The 20,915-nt window shown below is 52.1% G+C and overlaps 1 protein-coding gene across 1 annotated transcript in view; it reads right to left on the bottom strand.

The window, feature by feature from the left end:
* Nucleotides 1-1,378: 1,378 nt before the first annotated feature.
* The window catches only part of CHRD (chordin), a 117,002-nt gene continuing 97,465 nt past the window's right edge, over nt 1,379-20,915 (bottom strand). The window contains exons 16-23 of the mRNA XM_015426820.1: nt 15,634-15,840; nt 11,978-12,071; nt 10,883-10,939; nt 7,724-7,827; nt 7,327-7,429; nt 3,582-3,736; nt 2,387-2,480; nt 1,379-1,974 (exon numbers count right to left, since the gene is read on the bottom strand). Of these exons, the coding sequence (XP_015282306.1) occupies nt 1,904-1,974; nt 2,387-2,480; nt 3,582-3,736; nt 7,327-7,429; nt 7,724-7,827; nt 10,883-10,939; nt 11,978-12,071; nt 15,634-15,840 (885 nt within the window). The 3' untranslated portion in view covers nt 1,379-1,903. The remainder of the gene's footprint in view (nt 1,975-2,386; nt 2,481-3,581; nt 3,737-7,326; nt 7,430-7,723; nt 7,828-10,882; nt 10,940-11,977; nt 12,072-15,633; nt 15,841-20,915) is intronic.

Below are 20,915 nucleotides of genomic sequence, written 5' to 3'. Positions count from 1 at the left end.
CCTCCGCCTGTGCTACTTGAGGGGGATGAACATTTCGAGATTGCAGATATCCTCGACTCCAGACTGAAACGTGGTAAACTCTGGTACCTCATTGAGTGGGTGGACTTCGGACCCCAGCACCGCGAATGGGTGGAAGAAGGGGATATTCGGGCCCCTTATGTGATTCGTAAGTTCCACAAGACGTTCCCGGACAAACCGGGAGGTCTCCCGCCCGATCTGGGAGATATCCCGCCCTGCCCGGGAGATGGAGGGTAAGATGTATTTTGGAGGGGGCAGTATGTCAGCAAGCTGCCATGGTGTTCTGTGTTACTTGTATGGTTGTATAGTTTCTTCCTCCCCCCCTTTGCCTGCTAGCCTGTATTTTATCCTGCTGTAATGCCTAAGCCAAACAACTGGAGGACTTGGTGTAGGAGTGAGCTTGAATACCAGCTTGTTGCTTTTAGATCCTGGGAACTGCACCTGTATTATGTCTGGAGATAGCAGTGTTCCCAGGCAGTGAGCGCGCAACCGTTTCCTTTCACCCGCCAGCGGGAAAGTGACCCATTGGTTATGTGCCTGGTTCAAATCCCTTTATTATGCTTGCCCTAGTCGTTTGTACCCATTCCTAACAAAGAACTTGTTTGAGTGTCTTTCCAAGGCTTTGAAATAAATCTTGCTTTTCTGAAACGTGGATTTATTCTCGATGCTTGGGGATCCAACAATAGCCACTGATGGACCTCTGCTCCATATGCTTATCTAATTCCCTTTTGAAGCCGTCCATGCTTGTAGCCGCCACCACCTCCTGTGGCAGTGAATTCCAAGTGTTAATCACTCTTTAATCTTTTGTGTTAATCTTTTTCGCATAGCCCAAGATCTCCCCAGAAATGTATCCCCCGTCCAGTATTTGACTGCCCTCTGGTGGGCACGATGGAAATAAACACACCGGGTCACATTCGGTTATTTTTTCTTCTTCTCCATCAGGTTTTAAAAAATAAATACAGACTCTCCCGTTATCGATCCCAAGAGCAGGGGAAACAGACCTTGCTCTCCAGAACCATAAATTACGTCACCAACCAGGACGGAGTACAAAAGACCAGCAACCAGCCCCTGGCAAAGAAAAAACAATCAAAAAGACCCCCCCCCCCCCGAAATGTCACGAAGGAGAGCAACTTTACATTATGTACAGGCTAGTGGGGGGCAGTGTTCCCTCTAAGCTAAGTGAGTGTGAGCTAGCTCACAGTTTTTTAGCCTCTGGCTCACACATTTTTTGCCTTAGCTCAGGAAGGAGGGCTCCAGAGCAAATTAATTTATACAGTAGCCAAATCGCTCGCTCACAACTTTAATGCCAGGAGCTCACAAAGTAGATTTTTTGCTCACAAGACTCCACAGCTTAGAGGGAACATTGGTGGGGGGAGGCGGGCCAGGCAAGCAAAAGGCACAGCCGCGCACTCGCCTCAAAAGAGGTGGCGCTGACCATTTCAGGTGGAACGGGGGCGGCCTCGTACGCTTATCTTATCTTTACATTGCGTGTGTGTAAACCGCTGGGCCGGGCAGTGTCCTGGATCCGACCCCTTCGAGGGCCTCATTGCTCTTCACCAAAGGGGGCTACGTGCGCCCCACTAGCAATAATACACGGCGTTGGTCCGCAGTCCCCAAGAGCCCTCCCCCCCCGGCCGATTCCAAACGTTCATCTTCCCGAGGCCACCTCCTTCTCTCCTGGAGACAGATGCAGATGTTGTACACTCGCCAGGCTTGTCCCTCTGGGTGGCACCAGAAGGCACTTCTCCTTGTCCTTAACGAGCCCAGCAAGACGCGGGCGGCTTTGGGAAAGCCCTGCCCAGCGTCAGCTGCAAAGGGTTCTGGCTTCTGTCTCCCTCCGGCGCCTTGGCGGTGCCACGCCGGCTTCCTGCCTCTGGGCGGCCAGCTAACGCCTCCAGGAGTTCTTGGCCTCTTCTTGGAGCATCTCTGGAGCTTCTTCGGGAAGGTCTTCCGGCACTGCAGGACAGAGGAGGGGAAAGGAAGAGGTCAGCGCAACTGCAGAATCACTCTGTGCCTCTTGATTTACGGGTGGGAGGGGCTTGGAAGAGATCTGCATTCAGATCTTCCCATTCTTTTTTGAAAGGATCGGGGCCGGCCTCTGGTTCCCCCAATGACAACCGATTCCCCCTCCCATATTTTTATTGGGCATTTATTGATTTAATTCATTTATCCCCTCTTTCTCCCCAGTGGGAAACCCAAGGCGGGAAGGAGAATGCTGGCCTATTCTCCCTTCCGAAGGCAGTGGTGAATGTCAGAACCAAAAAAGAGCCCTGCTGGATCAGACCGGGGTCCCTCTAGTCCGGCATCCTGTCTCACACAGTGGCCAACCAGTCCCTCTGCAGGGCCAACCAAAGGGCAGGATCGTTACCTTGGCACTTGGAGCAGCAGGCGTTCTCTGTCCTCCCTTCTCTGGAGCAAGAGGCCGGAGAGCATTCCTGACGCTGGCAGTGCGTCTCCCCAGACTGGAAAGGAGGAGCGTGCAGAGAGGGGCTTTAGACACGGGCCCAAGATTTGGGGCAGCCTTTCGCATCTGAAAACAGGGGCGTGTTTCCAATAGTCGGGTTCCCACACCAAGCCCTCCACTCAGGCATGGAGCTCATGGCGGGAGCTCAAGCCAGTCCCTTCTCTCAGCCTGAATTTATGAGATTCGGCAGGCAGCGACCCAGGGCAGGGCCTTCTCGGTCATGGCACCGAATCTCTGGAAACTTCTCTCCCCAGGGAGATTCAACTGCCCTAGGGCTGCCAGCCTCCAGGGAGGAATCATAAAAGGAACACGATGCCGCTGTAACGGTCGCGCCGAAGTTAGGAAATAAATCTAACACAGGTAAACCGTGCTTCAAAATTATTCCGATATAGCGTATTTTTCAAACTACAGGCTATCGACTTCCAGAGTCGTTTAGCAATCAGTATCAAATAGAACGACATCGACGTACGAGGCTCTCCACGATGTGGGGATCAGAGTAGAGCAGAATCAGAATCCATAACTCGTTTGGCGATCAATGTCCCTTACAACGATATCAGAGTGTGATATTCTATATACAAGAATGAACGTCTGAGTACAGCGGAAGGATCCAAGCAAAAGGATTCAAGAAGGAATCACACGAGGATCCCAGGTATGTTGTTCTCTCGTTTCGAATGTCAGTTTGGTGTCGTGGTTAGGAGCGCGGACTCTAATCTGGGAGAACCGGGTTTGATTCCCCACACCTGCACATGCAGCTGCTGGTGTGACCTTGGGTCAGTCACAGGTTCTCTCAGAGCTCTTCTCTCAGGAGCACTCCTGGAAAGAGCTCTCTCAGCCCCACCTACCTCCTAGGGTGTCCGTGGTGGGGAGGGGAAGGGAAAGGAGATTGTAAGCCATTCTGAGACTCTGAGTGAAGGGCAGGGTATAAATCCAATCTCCTCCTCCTCCTCCTCTCCTCCTCCTCCTTCTCGAATCCTTCTGCTTGAATTCTTCTCCTATACTCTGACTTCCATATTCTCTGCTGCGAGTCCCCCAAATCCTGGAACCGGCCCCGAGTGGGGCCGCCCCTCCACACCCTCCCTCGTGACCGCCGCTCACTTACCACACACCAGCAAGTGATGCACTTCATCTCCCCAAAAGGGGGCACGGTGGGGTGCCAGCTCTCGTTGTGCATGTACCACTGGCGCCCAAACCGGCAGGCCCGGGGTCCGTCGGCCTGCATCATGTCCGACAGCAGGACAGGACTCTGCTCGGACGCTGTCGGAAGGAGAGGGGATGTGGGGAGCACGGGAAAGGGGCAGGAGGGGATTAGAGAGAGCAAAGAGTCCTTTGTAAACGATCCCACATGCTGGCACTGCCACTTCCCTAGAATCCCTCTCGAATGACCGATCGCGGGCTCCAGAAACAAGTTCACTATCTCGGGGGAACTTGGTCAACGTAGATGACCGCTCTGCTATTAGCGGTTCCTGTTTCCGGCTCGCCCGTCAATCAGCTAGCCTGTGAACTTTGCTCGACATTTAACCGTCTTCTTGGGAATCAACAATCTGTGTCGACTTGGAGGTCAAGATGCCCCTCTGGTGACCGACAGCCTTGCTGTATTGGAACCGGTTATGTGCCCGAGCCGAAACCATCCTTGCCTTTTTTGAGATAGTGCGGAAACTTTGGTTTGGAGGGAGGGAGACAAATCGACTGCCTGACGTGGACTGGACTTTTCATACTTCATCCCCAAGGCTGCCAACCTCCAGGTGGTGGCTGGAGATCTCCTGGGATTACAACCCGTGTTCCCTCTAAGATGAGTGAGTGTGAGCTGGCTCACAGTTTTTTCGCCTCTGGCTCTCACATTCTTCTTAGCTCTGGAAGGAGGGCTCCGGAGCAAACTAATTGATGCAGCCGCCAAATGGCTCACTCACAACTTTAATGCCAGCAGCTCACAAAGTAGGATTTTTCCTCACAAGACTCCGCAGCTCAGAGGGAGCGTTGGTTACAACTGATCTCGGGATTACAACTGACCAGAGACCGGTCCCCCTGGAGAAAATGGCTGCTTTGGAAGGTGCTCTTTGGCACTGTACCCCACTGAAGTCCCTCCTCTCCCCAAACCCTGCCCTCCTTAGGTTCCACCCTCCAAATCTCCAGGTATTTCCCAACCCAGAGCTGGCAGCTAGGGATGCCAGCCTCCAGATGGGGCCTGGGGATCCCCTGGAATTCCAGTTCATCTCCAGACTGCACAGCTTCCTTCCCCTGGAGGAAACGGCTGCTTTGGGGGATGGAGTCTATGGCCATGTACCCCCATCGAAGTCCCCCCTTCCCTAAACCCCACCTTCCTCAGGCCCCACCCCCAAAATCTCCAGGTTATTTTCCAACCCGGAGCCGGCAACCCTGCCTGTTCTTCATCCCACTATTTTGTTTGGAGAATCAATTCTGGCTAGAATTATCTCCCTTTTTCAGGTGGACAAAAGGACCGGCTCGCTCAGGTGACTGGACACGTCTGTCCCAGGTCGCGAGCTCTTCGATCTCCCCCGGAACAGGGCGTGTCTGCGACACCACGCTTGAGTTCTGGGCCTTAAGCGACACGACTAGGATGCCCGGGCGGCTTGAAAAACAGACTTGCAAAATGATGTGAACCATTTCAAATGGGGGGTGGGGGTGGGGGTGAGGGGCTGGCATCAGGTAGGGCAGCTGCCAAGGCCCAGGTTTTCTGCCAGCCCCCTCCCCTCGGCCACTCACTCGCTAGCCCTCAGCCTCCGACGCTCCCTGCTGCTCGCACTGCCCAGTGCAACCAGGGAAACACCTGTTGGAATGAGCAACTCAGCATGCCTGGACATTGGAGGGTGCTACATTACTCTTAAGGGTGTATAGGTGTCATCTCCTTGAATGGGATGCCTCTCTTTGTCTTAACCTGGGAGCTGCCCTTGCTCTGACCCCTCTTCTCTCACTTTGTCCTCACCCTCATTGTACATGGCCTTCCATGGTCCGCTCCCTCGCTGCACATGGCCTTCCATTGTCCTCTCCCTCGCTGCACATGGAACACTTTCCCTATGAGGAAAGGTTAAAACGCTTGGGGCTCTTTAGCTTGGAGAAACGATGACTGAGGGGTGACATGATTGAGGTTTATAAGATTATGCATGGGAAAGAGCAGGTAGAGAAAGAGGTACTTTTCTCCCTTTCTCACAATACAAGAACTCGTGGGCACTCCATGAAATTGCTGAGCGGTCGGGTTAGAACGGATAAAAGGAAGTACTTCTTCACCCAAAGAGTGATTAACACATGGAATTCACTGCCACAGGAAGTGGTGGCGGCTACAAGCATGGACGGCTTCAAAAGGGAATTAGATAAGCATATGGAGCAGAGGTCCATCAGTGGCTATTAGCCACAAGGTATAGATAGGGGCTCTGGGGCAAGTGATGCTCTGTCGTCTTGGTGCTTGCGGGGTTCAACAGTGGGAGGGCTTCTAATGTCCTGGCCCCACTGGTGGACCTCCTGATGGCACTGGTATTTCTGGCCACTGTGTGATACAGAGTGTTGGACTGGATGGGCCTTTGGCCTGATCCAACATTGGCGTCTCTTATGTTCTTATGCCCTTCCATTGTCCTCTCCCTCTCTGCACATGGCCTTCCATTGTCCTCTCCCTCGCTGCACATGCCCTTACATGGAGACACTTGTCTCTGCAGGTCTCTCCTGAAGAGACAATGCCCTCATCCTCCCACACCCATGATGCCGGGCAAGCTGACCGTTTGTGGTAGGGAAAATCTAGGCTTCTCTCTCTCTCGACTGCAACCTAAACGTGGGCTGGATCTACTTGAACAAATGTACATTTACCTTTTGTGCAATCTACTTCTTGGGAGATTTATCTCCTGCACTTGGTATCACGCTTCCGTGATTGGGCAAAACTCTGCTTTATTAACCGAATATCCCAATCAGGTCTGCAGGCAGCCGTGAGCGTGGGCAGAAGGAAGGGCTTGTGAGCAGATAGGGGAAAGATGCACAAGTAGGTGGGAGGCATGCAGGTGGGGGGGGGAGGCAGGAGTGCCTGGTGGTGGGCAGAGGAGGGAAGGGGGGCTCTGAGATCTCTCTTGTTGGTTCCAATTCTAGGCCTGTTTGGAATCAGTTCACGTGTGTTGCTGGCCAACTCACAACCCCCCCCCCCCATTGTGTTCCATTTTTTTGCTGCATGATCTATTTGTCTTATCGGACAGGTAACCTGAACCCATCAATGGCATTGCCTGCTCATGCAAACGTCGCTATCCTTTCAACTCTGTATTCCTAGCTCTGCCTTGTGTGTGTGATTTTTGCTTGTATGCCTGAGAACATTTAGTAAAGAAATAATTATTTGAGCAACACAGTCTCTCTGTGACTATTCACGGGCTCTGGGAATGCTGACTTCCGTATACACAGGCTAGGATCAATGTTCCCTCTAAGCTGAGTTGGTGTGAGCTAGCTCACAGTTTTTAAGCCTCCGGCTCACACATTTTTGTCTTGGCACAGGAAGGAAGGCTCCAGAGCAAACTAATTTATGCGGTAGCCAAACTGCTTTCTCACAACTTTAATGCCAGGAGCTCACAAAGTAGAATTTTTGCTCACAAGACTCCACAGCTTAGACGGAACATTGGTTATGATCCCATATTTTACGCCGATTGCCATTTAATATTCATAATACTCGTTATGGTTGAGCCCAGGGGGGCTCAACCAGCAGACTGGGCAATTATTATCCCACCCCCCAACTCCTTAAGTGATAGATTTCCTGCGATAGAGTTCCTGCGGAAATCTCACAGCAGCAATCAGCATGCCCCCATTCGTATGGCAGAACTGTGGCTTCAAAACAAACAGCAACTGAGCGTTGCACGGCTCACCTGGGCATTGCTTGCAGCAGTCGGAGGGGCTGGCACGGATGGGGTTGGTGCAGGTCAGGCGTGGGCACTGCACTTTCTCACAGTGCACCTCCCCGGTGGCTCCCTGTGCGTAGACAGCAGCGTCAAGGTAAGAATGCGAACTTCAGAGCACGAGGGACCAGCTCCGAGAAGACACCCCTGACTCTCGTCAGAGCTGGGGGACCCGAGTTCTAACCGCCACACTGCCATGATGCTCACTTGGGTGACCCGGGGCCGATCCTGCACTCTCAAACTCGCCTACCTCGCAGGGTTGTTGTGAAGATAAAACGGGGGGGGGAGAACCACGGACACTGCTGTGGCCTCCTCAGACGGAGGGCAGGATGGAAATGCACCCGAGGGGGCTGCCCGCCGGTCTCACCTTGCATGTGCAAACGGCGCATTTGATGAGGCCAAAAGGGGGGACCACGGGGTGCCAGCGGGTGCCTGCGGCTCGCCACGTCTTGTCCCCATCAAAGTAGCAACCTACGGCATGAGAAGGAGAGAAGAAGTCACAACCCCTCCCTTTTGAGGTTAGATCAGATGCTACCCCCCCCCCGTACACATTTATCCCAGCAGTCCCCAACATGGCCCCTGTGGGTGGCAACACCAGGGTGCCTGCCAACACCTTTCCTGGTGCCCAGCCAGTGTTCCCTCTAAGTTGAGTTAGTGTGAGCTAGCTCACAGTTTTTTAGCCTCCGGCTCACCCGTTTTTGTCCTGGCTCAGGAAGGATGTCTCCAGAGCAAACTAACTTATGTAGTAGCCAAAGTGCTCACTCACACAACTTGAATGCCAGTGGCTCACAAAGTAGAATTTTTGCTCACGAGACTCCACAGCTTAGAGGGAACAGTGTTTCTAGAAAGTGGGCGGGGCCGGGTGGGTCTTCTGCCCAGCAAGGCTTCTGATTGGCCACTGGAGATCTGATTGGCTCGGCAGATTTTTAAAAAATGTTGCTTTGGTGGCAGCACTAAGAGCTTCACTGCGGCAGCCATTTTGTGCCTGGCTCCGCCTCCTGCTGCAGCTGTTCCATGGCTGCGCCCACCGCTCTGTCCAAATCCCAAAGGTGCCCGCAGGCCCCAAAACGTTGGGGACCCCTGAATTATCCAAAAGGGGTAGCCCAAGGGAGCAGCCGTCGGAAGCAACGAAGCCTCCTGACCTCTGGCTCTTAAAATGGTCAAAGTTACAAAAGACTGTCCCCTCCTGCGCTGGTCCCATTAAGCCGGCTTCAGCGCAGATGCACTATGTCATGTGCAACTTTGATTTCTCAAATTGAGAGTCCAGCGGCACCTTTAAGGCCAACAAAGATTTATTCAAGGTATGAGCTTTCGTGTGCAAGGCACACTTTTTCTTTTCTTTTTCCAATTTTTTTTTATTTTCTAAAACCTACAAGAAAAATAGGGAAGGGGAAATGATAAGCTACGGGAGGAAGTAAAGATAAACCACTAAAAACCCAAGAGGTGTGTGGGGGGTAATATAATGCTTACAATAAAATAGCTTTGAATAAAAAAGAGTAATTTGTTACATTGTAGGTGATCGTTAACATCGCTTAAATAATTCAAGTCCAGGTATTCTGACTTAGTAAAGAACCATACACAAGAACGGTTAGATAATGAGAATCAAAAGTCAAACTTCAGAGAAAATTGGCACCTCATTTTCCTCTTCTTTCCCTCAATCGATATCCTTGCTTGGGGGCCGCCGCCCTACTAAGGCTTGCGGTCACACGGAAGATAGGCGGATTTTCCGGGCGCGATCAAACCGTAACATCTGGGGAGCGTAGAGCTCCCGTGGCTAACCCGAGGCTTCCCACCGAAGATGCGCCATAAAAAACTAGTACCTCCGAGGTACTAGTTTTCGGAAACCGCGGGACAAGGGCGGGCGTCTGATCACATTTCCGGTGGTAGCTTGTGGCATCCGGTGCCCGCCCATGTCCCGTCGCAAAAAGGTTTTTTCCCCCCAAGTCTCCACGGGATGCGCACAAGCACCCAACGGCGCATGCGCACACTTCGGGTAAAAAAACCCACAACCCCCGCCGCGCCGCTTCTTTGCCGCGCCGCAGGATTGATGTATGATCGGCACCTCCCCCCGAACCATGGGACGTCGGCAGGATGTTTGATTTGGCGGCCGCACGGTAGTTCGCTCCGGGGCAAACAGCTATGCCTCCCCCCCGCGATATCTGGCCCGTGTGACCGGGGCCTAAGGCACACTTTTTCAAATACATCGGAATGGAAGGTAAGAGTTAAACAGCAAATGAACATGTAACATGATGAAGATGTTTTAAGACAGGCGAAGACAAAAACTAAGTAACAAGCTAAGGTTATAAGGTCAACAGTTGTTTTGATTTAATTAAGGGGGGAAAACACCAAAGCGATAACTATGTCAAAATAGGAGATAAATGTGTAAAGGTATCTTTTCTAATTGTGGGGAGTAAACTGAGACTCTCCATTCGTCTCCTCTCAGATGTGGAGGTAACTTAACAGCATTTTTTCTTCTTCTCTGAGGTGGGTGCAGTGTTCTGTCAGCAAAACATTCCAATATCCCTAGCATTACTTTCAATATTCTAATATACTATTCTGAAAAAGAAATACACTAAAATACAGAGGACCTCTGGTCCTTCTTGTTGAGAATACATATGTGAGGACAGAATGAGTTAGCATATGTAATGAGATAAGAAACCTCAGTGAAGGATCTGAGAGCTGGGGTTAGAATCATAGAATGTGAGAGTTGGAAGGGACCTTACAGGTCATCTAGTCCAACCCCCTGCACTCTGCAGGACCATAGCTGAAAGATAGCCCTACAACATACTCGAAAGATGGTCGTCCAGCCTCTACAACATACCCGAAAGATGGTTGTCCAGCCTCCGCTTGAAAACGTCCAGCGGAGCATCCACCCCCTCCCGAGGCAGACTCTTCCACTGCTCAACCATTCTTACAGTCAGGAAGTTTCTCCTGATATTTAGCCGGTATCGACTCTCTTGTCATTTCCACCCATTAGATCTAGTCTTGCAATCCGGAGCGAGAGAGGATAGATCCGCTCCACCTTGAAGACTGCAATCATGTCCCCTCTAAGCCTTCTCTTTCCCAAGCTAAACGTACCGAACTCTTTCAGCCTTTCCTCGTAAGACTTGGATTCCAACCAATGCTCCCTCTAAGCTGTGGAGTCTTGTGAGCAAAAATTCTACTTTGTGAGCGACTGGCATTAAAGTCGTGACTGAGCGATTTTGGCTACTGCATAAATTAATTTGCTCTGGAGCCCTCCTTCCTGAGCGAAGACAAAAATGTGTGAGCCCGAGGCTAAAAAAACTGTGAGCTGGCTCACACCAACTCAGCTTAGAGGGAACACTGGTTCCAACCCTCGCCGGGCATTTGCAGGCAGGCCAGGCCAGATAAACCCCTCGACCGGGATCTGAAGACGTGTGCCTGCACACGAAAGCTTATATCCAGAATAAAACTCTGTTGGCCTTCAAGGTGCCCCCTGGGCTCAGACTCCGGATTCCCCCCCTCAGCCGGCCCACGTGTCCTGAGCCTCGGATCCCACGCTTACCTTCGCTGCTGTCTCGGGCCTTCTCGGCTGTCTGCCCTTCTAGGACTTCCCTCCTCTCTGTTCACAAAGAAACGATGCAGAAGGGTCACAAACAGAGACAGAAGTGGCCACCGTGGCTGGGATTTTGTGGCTTGTGGGGCAAAACGTTTCCCGGTGGGGCTGCTATGATCGGCCATAATGAAGAGAGGGAGGGTGGCGCACGCTCCTCTCCCTCCCCTCCTGCAAGATCTACACGGCCTTCCAGCTGATCGACGGGCCCCATGCTGCCCCCCCAATCGGCTGAGGTAAAAGTAAAGGTGAAGGCTTCCCCTCGCTCGAAAGCCAGTCGAATCAAACTCTAGGGATGCGGGGCTCATATCCGTTTCCAAGCCGAGGAGCCAGCGCTGTCCAAAGATGTCTCCGTGGCAATGTGGCCAGCATGACTAGACACCGAGGCGCACGGAACGCTGTCGCCTTCCCACCGAAGTGGTACCTATTTATCTACTTGCTGTTTCTTGCTTTCGAACTGCTCGGTTGGCAGGAGCTGGGGCCAGAGACGGGAGCTCCCTCCGTCATGTGGCACACTCGGGTCTCGAACTGCCGAACCTTCCGGTCTGCAGCCCAGCGTCTTAATCTCTGAGCCACTGCGGCCTTGCGTTCAGCTGAAGGGCCCTTTAAATCCTGCAGGAGGGGAGGGAGAGGGGCGTGCGCCACCCCCCTGCTTCTTCTCAAAAGCATTTAAAGGATCCCTTTAAATGCTTTTGGGAAAAGGGGGGGCCTTTAAGAAGCGGGGGGGGTCTTTAAGGAAGGGGGCTGGACCTTTAAGGAAGGGGGCTGAGCCCCGAACAGCCACACTCTAGCCACGGGCCAGTCTCCAGGCCCCACCTGGATGTTGGCAACACTACTTGTTCTCTACGCGCACAGATGCGGAGCATGTCTTTAGACAAGCCCTGCAAGGCTCTCTGATCCGGCAGAGGCGGCGCCGCCACCCTCTCGAGGGTTCCCAACCCGGAAGTCGAAGGTTCCCGCCCCAGAGTAGTGTTTTCAGCGATTGACAAGGAGAAGAAGCCCTTTAACAACCCCCACCCCCACCCGCGTTGCCATGTCCCTCCTGACCTTCGCACACTGGGCAGCACTGGTCCTCCGGAAGCACTGGCTGGGAGCAGTTGAGGGGCTGGCACAGGACCGGGTCGCAGATGACGGTGCGCTTCTGCCGAGGTGGCGGGAGACATGCAACGAGAGGAGAGTCAGCCCTTCGGAAGCGGATTCGGAAGCTGAACGCGGAGGGGAGCGCGAGCGTCGGAGGTGTGGGCCGGGACTCGCATCCGGCGCTCCCGGAAACCTTCAAAGCTGAACTTTCTGGCTCCTGCGGTGTGGCAAGCCGTTCAACCCTGCCCCGGCTAGTTCTCAGGGTTCTCAGGGGAATTCGATCACAGATCCCCCAAAGCACACAGAATTGGCAACAACCCAAGGAATGAATGGCCTTCTGCCCACTCAGAACGTGGGTCCCGCGAGCTTTGCTGCACGGCCCTCGATATCTGTTGCAACCGGTGTTCCCCCTAAGCTGAGTTCGTGGGAGCTAGCTCACAGTTTTTTAGCCTGTGGCTCACACATTTTTGTCTCCGCTCAGGAAAGATGGCTCCGGAGTAAACTAATTGATGCAGTAGCCAAATCCCTCTCTCACAACTTTGATGCCGGTAGCTCACAAAGTAGAATTTCTGCTCACAAGACTCCACAGCTTAGGGGGAACATTGGTTGCAACCTGTTGGAAGGGCCTGTTTCCCAAAGGGGTGCTCCAACTATAGGAGAGGGCCTGAAAAAGCGCTTCAAAGAGGCTCATCTTATTCTACTGAATCAGTCCCCCGGGTCCGTCAAAGTCAGTATTGTCGACTCAGACTGGCAGTGGCTCTCCAGGGTCTCAGACTGAGGTCTTTCCCATCACCTACTGCCTGGTCCCTTTTAACTGGAGATGCCGGGGATTGAACCTGGGACCTTCTACATGCCAGGCAGAGGCTCTTCCACTGAGCCACAGCCCCTCTTTACAGCTCTCCAGGGTCTCAGGCTGAGGTCTTTCCCATCCCCTACTGCCTGGTCCCTTTTAACTGGAGATGCCGGGGATTGAACCTGGGACCTTCTACATGCCAGGCAGAGGCTCTTCCACTGAGCCACAGCCCCTCTTTACAGCTCTCCAGGGTCTCAGGCTGAGGTCTTTCCCATCCCCTACTGCCTGGTCCCTTTTAACCGGAGATGCCGGGGATTGAATCTGGGACCTTCTGCATGCCCAGTGGATGCTCTACCACTGAGCCATGGCTCTCTTCGAAATTCAGTCTTAAATAATTACAACAACAGTGTTTCCCTGCCCCCTTTTTTCTGAGGGAACATTCCCCATCTGGGAGAGCTGTATAGGATCAACTTGGTTTCTTCCCCTGCAGGTAAGTCATTCATTCATTCATTCATTCATTCATTCATTCATTCATTCATTCATTCATTCTGTTCTTTAATTCATGAAATGTGCATCCTGCCTCTCCAGAGCTGCCTGAGGTGGCTTGCAACAAAAACAGTAAAACAGAACCAACCAAGACAATAAAAAGGAGATAGATCAAGATGGGTAGCCGTGTTAGTCTGTCTGTAGCAGTAGAGCACCTTAAAGACATCTGGCAGGGTATGAGCTTTCGTGAGCCACTGCTCACTTCTTCAGATACAGCTAGAATGTGAGTCCATCTATCCTATATATTGCAAAGTGAAGTGATTTCAGGCAGATTAGCAGGCAAATGACAATAGCGGGTGTGATTGGATTAGGTGTGATATGCAGAGGCGTGGAGAAATCAGCATTGGTAATGAGACAGGAAACCTAGGTCTTGATTCAGTCCAGGTGGATGCATTGTCTTGAGCTTTGTTACCAGTTGCAATTCAGCAGTCTCTCTTTCTAATCTCACTTTGAAATTCCTTTTGTAAGAGAACTGCTACTTTTAGGTCAGCAACTGAACGTCCTGGAAGGTTAAAATGTTTCCCCACTGGTTTTTGAACGTTGTGGAGTCAATCAAAAGAGATCACACCAATAAAGCCAAGTAAATACAAACGAGTCAAGACAATAAGAAAATAAATAAAAACAAGTCGACAGAAACAAGCCAGGGCATAAAAGCACAGCGCAGTCTCAAATTATGTTAATAAAATAGTCCTCGGGCTAGAAGTGGGTCATAAAACATCTAAAAAAGCTGGAGCCCTTAGAAACTTAGAAACATAGAGCTGGCAGGTACCCTAAGAGTCATCTAGTCCAACCCCCTGCACAATGCAGGAGATTCACGGCAAAAAACCCCACCCCCTTAGTTAAAAGCCTGGGGAAAGCGAAAGAGTTTGCCCTGGCTGCTAAAAGAGAGATCAAGACGGGTAGCTGTGTTAGTCTGTCCACAGCAGTAGAAAAGAGCAAGAGTCCAGGAGCACCTTAAAGACTAACAAAATATGTGTCAGGGTAGGAGCTTTCGTGAGTCACTGCACACTTCTTCAAAAAGACAGTAAGGTAGGGTAAGACCCAGGCAAGCCTCAAGGGGGAGGCCATTCCAGAGACAAGGTGCCACCACCAAAAAAGCCTTGTCTCTAGTCACCGGCCACCTCCCCTCTGCAGGTGGGGACACAGAGATCTGGGCTTCAGGAGAGGGTCTTCAACGGCAGTGTAACGATTCCATGTTTTACTGGGTGTGTGTGTCTTTAAAGTTTGGTTTGTATGGATGTATGACGGACTAGGATGCTGGACTCAGGCAAGTGATATGATTGGTGAGTGACAGAGAGGGGGAGGGGTTTTGGAATGGATGCTGTGTGGATGATTGGAATGTCTTTCAGGAGTGTGTTAAGAGTTGTCAGTTAAACAACTGACAGCAGAGACAGCAGAGAGTGCTGTATAAAAGCAGTTAAAATGAGAGTTGTCCTGAGGTCCCTGTGAGGGAAAGATTGGGTTCTGTGTAGTAAAAGAGTTAAGCAGTTTGTTCGTTTTAAGGTCTGAGAGAGAGAAGTCTGGTGTGTGTTATGAAAAGTTAAAGCATAAAGAAACAGTAACCATATATGGCCTAAGGAAAAGATTGTTACAAAGTGACATGCCCTGATCCCTGTCAATAAGAGGGAAGAGTGTGTGAACATCAAATAAATCTACTTTTATTTAAGACACAAGTTCTGAACGAAATTCTTCCCAGGAAACACTTAGTCCTTCGAAAGCCCAAACCCTGGGTCACAATACCAAAACCAGTAGGAAAAATATTAAAGGACAAGGTCCGGGAAAGCCTAAATTTCCCTGGTGGCAGCCAGATTACCCTGAGAGCAAACATAAAGAACATTTTAAAAGTAAAACTAGACCTCCCCAAATAAGAGGTCGTCACAGGCAGACTCTACTTTAGTCTAGAACAGGGGTTCCCAATGTGGTGCCCGTCAAGTGTTTTTTGAAAGAAGGCGGGGCCAGGTGGGACTTTTGCCCAGCAAGGCTTCTGATTGGCCACTGGAGATTTGATTGACTGTGCAGATTATTATTTTTTTAGAATGTTGCTTCGGTGGCATCCACCACCACAGCACAAAGATCTGCGGCAATTGTTTTGTGGCTGGCTCCACCTCCTCTGGCCGCCATTTTGTTGCTGCGCCCAGCATGCCAATCCCAGAGGCGCCCACCAGCTCAAAAAGGTTGGGAACCCCTGGCCTAGAAGCCCACGCGCCCTGCCATGGGATCCAGGGACTGACCGCCGTCGTCAGATCGGTACTTCCGGAACGCCCTGCCCTTTCATTCTACCCACCTGGCAGCTACAGATGGAGCATTTCTTGTCATAGTCCGGGGCCCAGTGGGAGCCGTGAGGTCTGTGCTGACCTTCGAAGAAGCAGGAATTCGGGCCACTCTTCAGCTCTTCGGGGTTCTTGGGGACCGGGTCCTCCGGCAGCTCGTCCTCTGGATCTCCGGGGGCCAATCGGATGCCCCCCGCCTCACAGTGGTTTGGAACGTGCACCTGAAAGAACAGCGGCTTTTAGGGCGTGTGGGGCAGGAAGGCATTCCGTTATGTGGATCGGGGGGGGGGTGTCAAAAAATATATCCAGGACGGACGTCGTGTTGTTGAAAAGCGCCATCAGATCACAGCCGACTGACAGAAACCCCACAGGGTTTTGAAGGCGAGAGATGTTCAGAGGTAATTTGCTATTGCCTGCCTCTGGCTGTGGTCGCACATGCTAAATAATCCACTTCCAATGCACTTTCCGACTGGATTTCACTGTGTGAACTGGCAACAATCAGGTCAGAACAATGAGCGGTCGGGTTAGAACTGATAAAAGGAAGTCCTTCTTCACCCAAAGCATGATTCACACATGGAATTCACTGCCAGAGGAGGTGGTGGCGGCTACAAGCATGGATGGCTTCAAAAGGGAATTAGATAAGCATATGGAGCAGAGGTCCATCAGTGGCTATTAGCCACAAGGTATAGATAGGGGCTCTGGGGCAAGTGAAGCCAGCTGGGTGACCTTGGGTCAGTCACAAGTTCTCTCGGAGCTGTTCTCTCAAGGGCAGTTCTCAAAGGAGCTCTCTCAGCCCCACCCACCTCACAGGGTGTCTACTGTGGGAAGGGGAAAGGGTTCCTAAGCCGCTCTGAGACTCCGAGTGAAGGGCGGGGTATAAATCCCAGCTCTTCTTCTCTTCCTCTTCAGGATTCTGTGGCACAGTGGGGAATCTGAACCCGGATCTCCCCGTTCCTAGTCCAGCACTCTAACCACTATGCCATTGTGTCTGCTCTGGCCTCCAACAACGGCAGGATTTATTTAAATTTCCATTTATATCCCACCGTTCTCTCCGATGGGGACTCACAGTGGCTCGCTTCGTTCTCTTTGCCTCCTTTTTACCCTCCCAACAACCCTGCGAGGTAGGTTAGGCTCAGAGTGTGTGATTGGCCCAAGGCCACGCAGCAAGGTTCCAGAGCAGAGTGGGGATTCGAACCAGGGTTTCTCAGATCCTAGTTCAACCTCCACGGGGGGGGGGGGGGGGGGGGGGGGGGTGGGCGGGGGGGGGGGGGGGGGGAGAGAGATTTTCCCGGCGGAGCGCAGCTTCGTGCTTCACCAGGAAAGGGGGGCTGCTGGTGTGACCTTGGGTCAGTCACAACTTCTCTCGGAGCTGTTCTCTCAAGGGCAGTCCTCGGGAGAGCTCTCTCAGCCCCACCCGCCCCACAGGGTGTCTGTTGTGGGGAGGGGAAGGGGAAGGAGATTGTAAGGCGCTCTTAGACTCCTTCGGGTAGTGAAGGGCGGGGTATAAATCCAATCTCTTCTCAGAGAGGCAGTTTGGTGTAGTGGTTAAGTGTGCGGACTCTAATCTGGGAGAACCAGGTTTGATTCCTCCACTCCTCCACCTGCAGCTGCTGGTGTGACCTTGGGTCAGTCACACGTTCCCTCAGAGCTGTTCTCTCAAGGGCAGTCCTCGAAAGAGCTCTCTGGGCCCCACCGACCTCACAGGGTGTCTGTGGTGGGGAGGGGAAGGGAAAGGGATTGCAAGCCGCTCTGAGACTCCGAGTGAAGGGCGGGGTATCAATCCAACCTCTCCTTCTCCCAAATCTCCAGGAATTCCCCAACCCGGAGTTGGCAACCCTATCTGACAGCATGGCCGTGCCTCCTGACTTTCAGCTAAAATCCACCCTCCTGAAACCATCGATCTCGTCTCGCCCTCTACAGTAGCCGAGAACAGATCTCTAACCCTTTTTCACGTGAGAAACTGTCGACATATTTGCTGTGATCTTTCCTGGCACTTCAGCACCGCTTGGTTTTAAGAACATAAGAACATAAGAGACGCCAATGTTGGATCAGGCCAAAGGCCCATCCAGTCCAACACTCTGTATCACACAGTAGCCAGAAATACCAGTGCCATCAGGAGGTCCACCAGTGGGGCCAGGACATTAGAAGCCCTCCCACTGTTGGGCCCCCCCAGCACCAAGAAGACAGAGCATCACTTGCCCGAGACCCCCTATCTATACCTTGTGGCTAATAGCCCCTGATGGACCTCTGCTCCATATGCTTATCTAATTCCCTCTTGAAGCCATCCATGCTTGTAGCCGCCACCCCCTCCTGTGGCAGTGAATTCCATGTGGTTGCATTGTACGCTGATGTGGCATCCTCTCTCCGTTGCAAATGCGGCATCAGTCCCTGCCCGTGCCAAGTGGCTGCCCTCGGTCCCTGGCTAATCCACCTGCATGGCGCCCAGTCCTGCCAACTCTCCGGAGCAGGTGGCGCTGCTCTGGTCCCCTTCGGCCGGAGAACCAGCTCCGACGGGGCTCGGCAGCAGCGGGGAGGAGGGGAAGGAGCCGCACGTGCCGAGGCCGTGTGCCAGAAGAGCTGGCATCCGCCCAGCCCCATGGAGCTTCTGGGAACCCATCGGCGAGGCTGGCGCGGGGCCCGGAAGCGGGAGGCGGAGGACAGGCTGTCTTTGCGAAATCACCCGTTTGGATTCTTCCGGCGCAGGCGTCGGGGAGAATCGGCGCCGAGGAATCCCTTGCCACCCAGCTGGGGCATGAGCTGCCCTGCGGGCTCGGAGAGAGGAAGGCGCGGTGAGAAACTGGGCCCGGAAGTACGGGTGGCCTCAACACTGCCAGGGTCAAGTCGAAGCAACAAATGTAAACGGAGTGGGGTCCGTTCCCTCTTTCCAGGAAAAACGGCTGATGCATGGGCCAATGTGGACGGCGTGGGATTTGGGGACCCCTAAGCAAGGATTCTGAGCTGTCTTACTAAGCGACAGGATGGGGGCAGGAGCTAGGCTTGCCAACCTCCAGGTGGGGTAAGCGCGGAAAGTCACCCGGTTTAAACAAAGCACACAGTTCTGATATGCGACTGGTTGTGTGGTTCAGTTGCACAGTCGAGTCCGACTCTTCGCGACCCCATGGACCAGACCCCGCCAGGCCCTCCTGTCTTCCGCTGTCCTCTGAAGTTTGCTCAATTTCATGTTCGTTGCATCGATGACACTGTCTAACCCTCTCATCCTCTGCCATCCCCGTCTTCTTTGACCTTCAATCTTTCCCAGCATCAGGGCCTTCTCCAGTGAGTGCTCCCTTCTCATTGGGTGGCCAAAGTATTTGAGCTCCAGTTTCATTATCTGGCCTTCCAGGGAACAGTCAGGGTTGATTTCTTTTAGGATTGACTGATTTGATCTTCTTGCAGTCCGAGGGACTCTCAAGAGTCTTCTCCAGCACCATAGTTCAAAAGAATCTATTCTTCGGCGCTCGGCCTTCCTTATAGTCCAACTCTCGCAGCCATACATGACTACTGGGAATACCATTGCTTTAACCATGCGGACTTTTGTTGGCAGGGTGATGTCTCTACTTTTTATCATGCTGTTTAGGTTCGCCATCACTTTCCTCCCAAGGAGCAGGCGTCTTTTAATTTCATGGCTGCTGTCACAGTCTGCGGTGATCTGGGATCCCAGGAACGTGAAGTCTGTCACTACTTCCACGACTTCCCCTTCTATTTGCCAAAGAGTGATGGGGCCGGATACCATGATCTTAGTTTTTTTGACGTTGAGCTTCAAGCCCACTTTTGCGCTCTCCTCTTTTACCCTGAGCAGGAGGCTCTTTAGGTCCTCTTCACTTTCTGCCATTAGAGTGGTATCGTCTGCATATCTGAGGTTGTTGATATATATTATATGCGACTATAACTTCATCATTTGATTAAATCATATGCTTGTAATATACAGTGAAGGCCCTACTGCAACCTAATAACTACAGTGCACTGATAACAATGACAAAAGAGATATACAAATGAATATGACAATATAAATCTTGTAGGAATGTCCACAAACTAATTTATGCAGCAGCCAAATCGCTCGCTCACCACTTTAATGCCAGTAGCTCACAAAGTAGAATCTTTGCTCACAAGACTCCACAGCTTAGAGGGAGTATTGGTTCTGGCCCCACTGGTCGACCTTCTGAGAGCCCCTGGGTTTTGGCCACTGTGTGACTCCAAATTGCTGGACTGGATGGACCATTGGCCTGATCCAGCATAGCCCTTCTCTCCTTAAGTCACTGAGTATTTGGAGAAGGGAAGGTTCCCCCCCCCACCCCATCATTTTACCTCCACGCCGAGAAAAGCTCCACCTGCTGAACTCCCGCCTGCTGCGCTGCTATTCAAGGCCCCCCTGCTCTGCTCTGCTGGGACAAAAGGAAGTTGCCTTCCGTCAAGAACACAGGATCCTTTGGCTCAATGCAGAAGACGGTTTATTGGCAAGTGACGGCCGCTGCCAGCCAAACACGTTTCCAGACTGTCTCCCAGATTAAGGACCACGTGACGGTTTTTGGAAAAACATCATCATCCCTTTTGGAAAACCTCTTTCTCTCTCTGTCTGATCTTCAACTCTGTCAACAGAGAAAGCCTTTTGCATCCCAGGGCTTTCAGGCCATTCTTTGCGAGGGTGATATATTCGAGAAGACTCTTATCGGGGCAAAACTGCCCAGGAATTGCAACTTCTCCTCTGGGGACGATTCCAAGAAAAGGATGTTCCACATTTCTGAATGTATTCCAGTTTAAATACTAAGATAAGGAAAGGATTTGCTGGCGCCACTGCAAACCGGCCCCTCTCCCCATATTCTGAAAAGTGAGGATTTCTCCCAAGTGGTGTATGCAAGAGCCAGTATGGTGCGAGGTTTGGATTAGGCTGAGGGTGGCCTGGGTTCAAATCCCTACTCAGCCGCAGAGCTCACTGGGCAATCTTGGACTAAGAGTTGACAAGTGACCTGCAAGAGAAAATTCCCCGCCCCTTTAACAGAGGCTTAAGGGGATGTCAGTTATCAGGGGGTGGGTTTTGGTTGCTTAAAAAGTGATGGTGCTCATATATAAGGATGTACTGATTTCCATTTGAGCGGTGGCTCAAGTGGTTAAGACGCTGAACTGCAGGCTGTGGAAGGTCAGTAGTTCAGCAGTTCGAGACCCGAGTTGCCGCATGACGGAGTGAGCTCCCGTCTCTAGTTCCAGCTCCTGCCAACCTAGCAGTTCGAAAGCAAGAAATTGCAAGTCGATAGATAGGTACCCCTTCGGTGGGAAGGTAACAGCGTTCTGTGCGCCTTGG

This window comes from Gekko japonicus, unplaced genomic scaffold (genome assembly GCF_001447785.1).
Source record: "Gekko japonicus isolate JY-2015 unplaced genomic scaffold, Gekko_japonicus_V1.1 scaffold238, whole genome shotgun sequence".
Classification (NCBI taxonomy): Eukaryota; Metazoa; Chordata; class Lepidosauria; order Squamata; family Gekkonidae; genus Gekko; species Gekko japonicus.
This window is presented reverse-complemented; position numbering and strand designations above follow the sequence as displayed.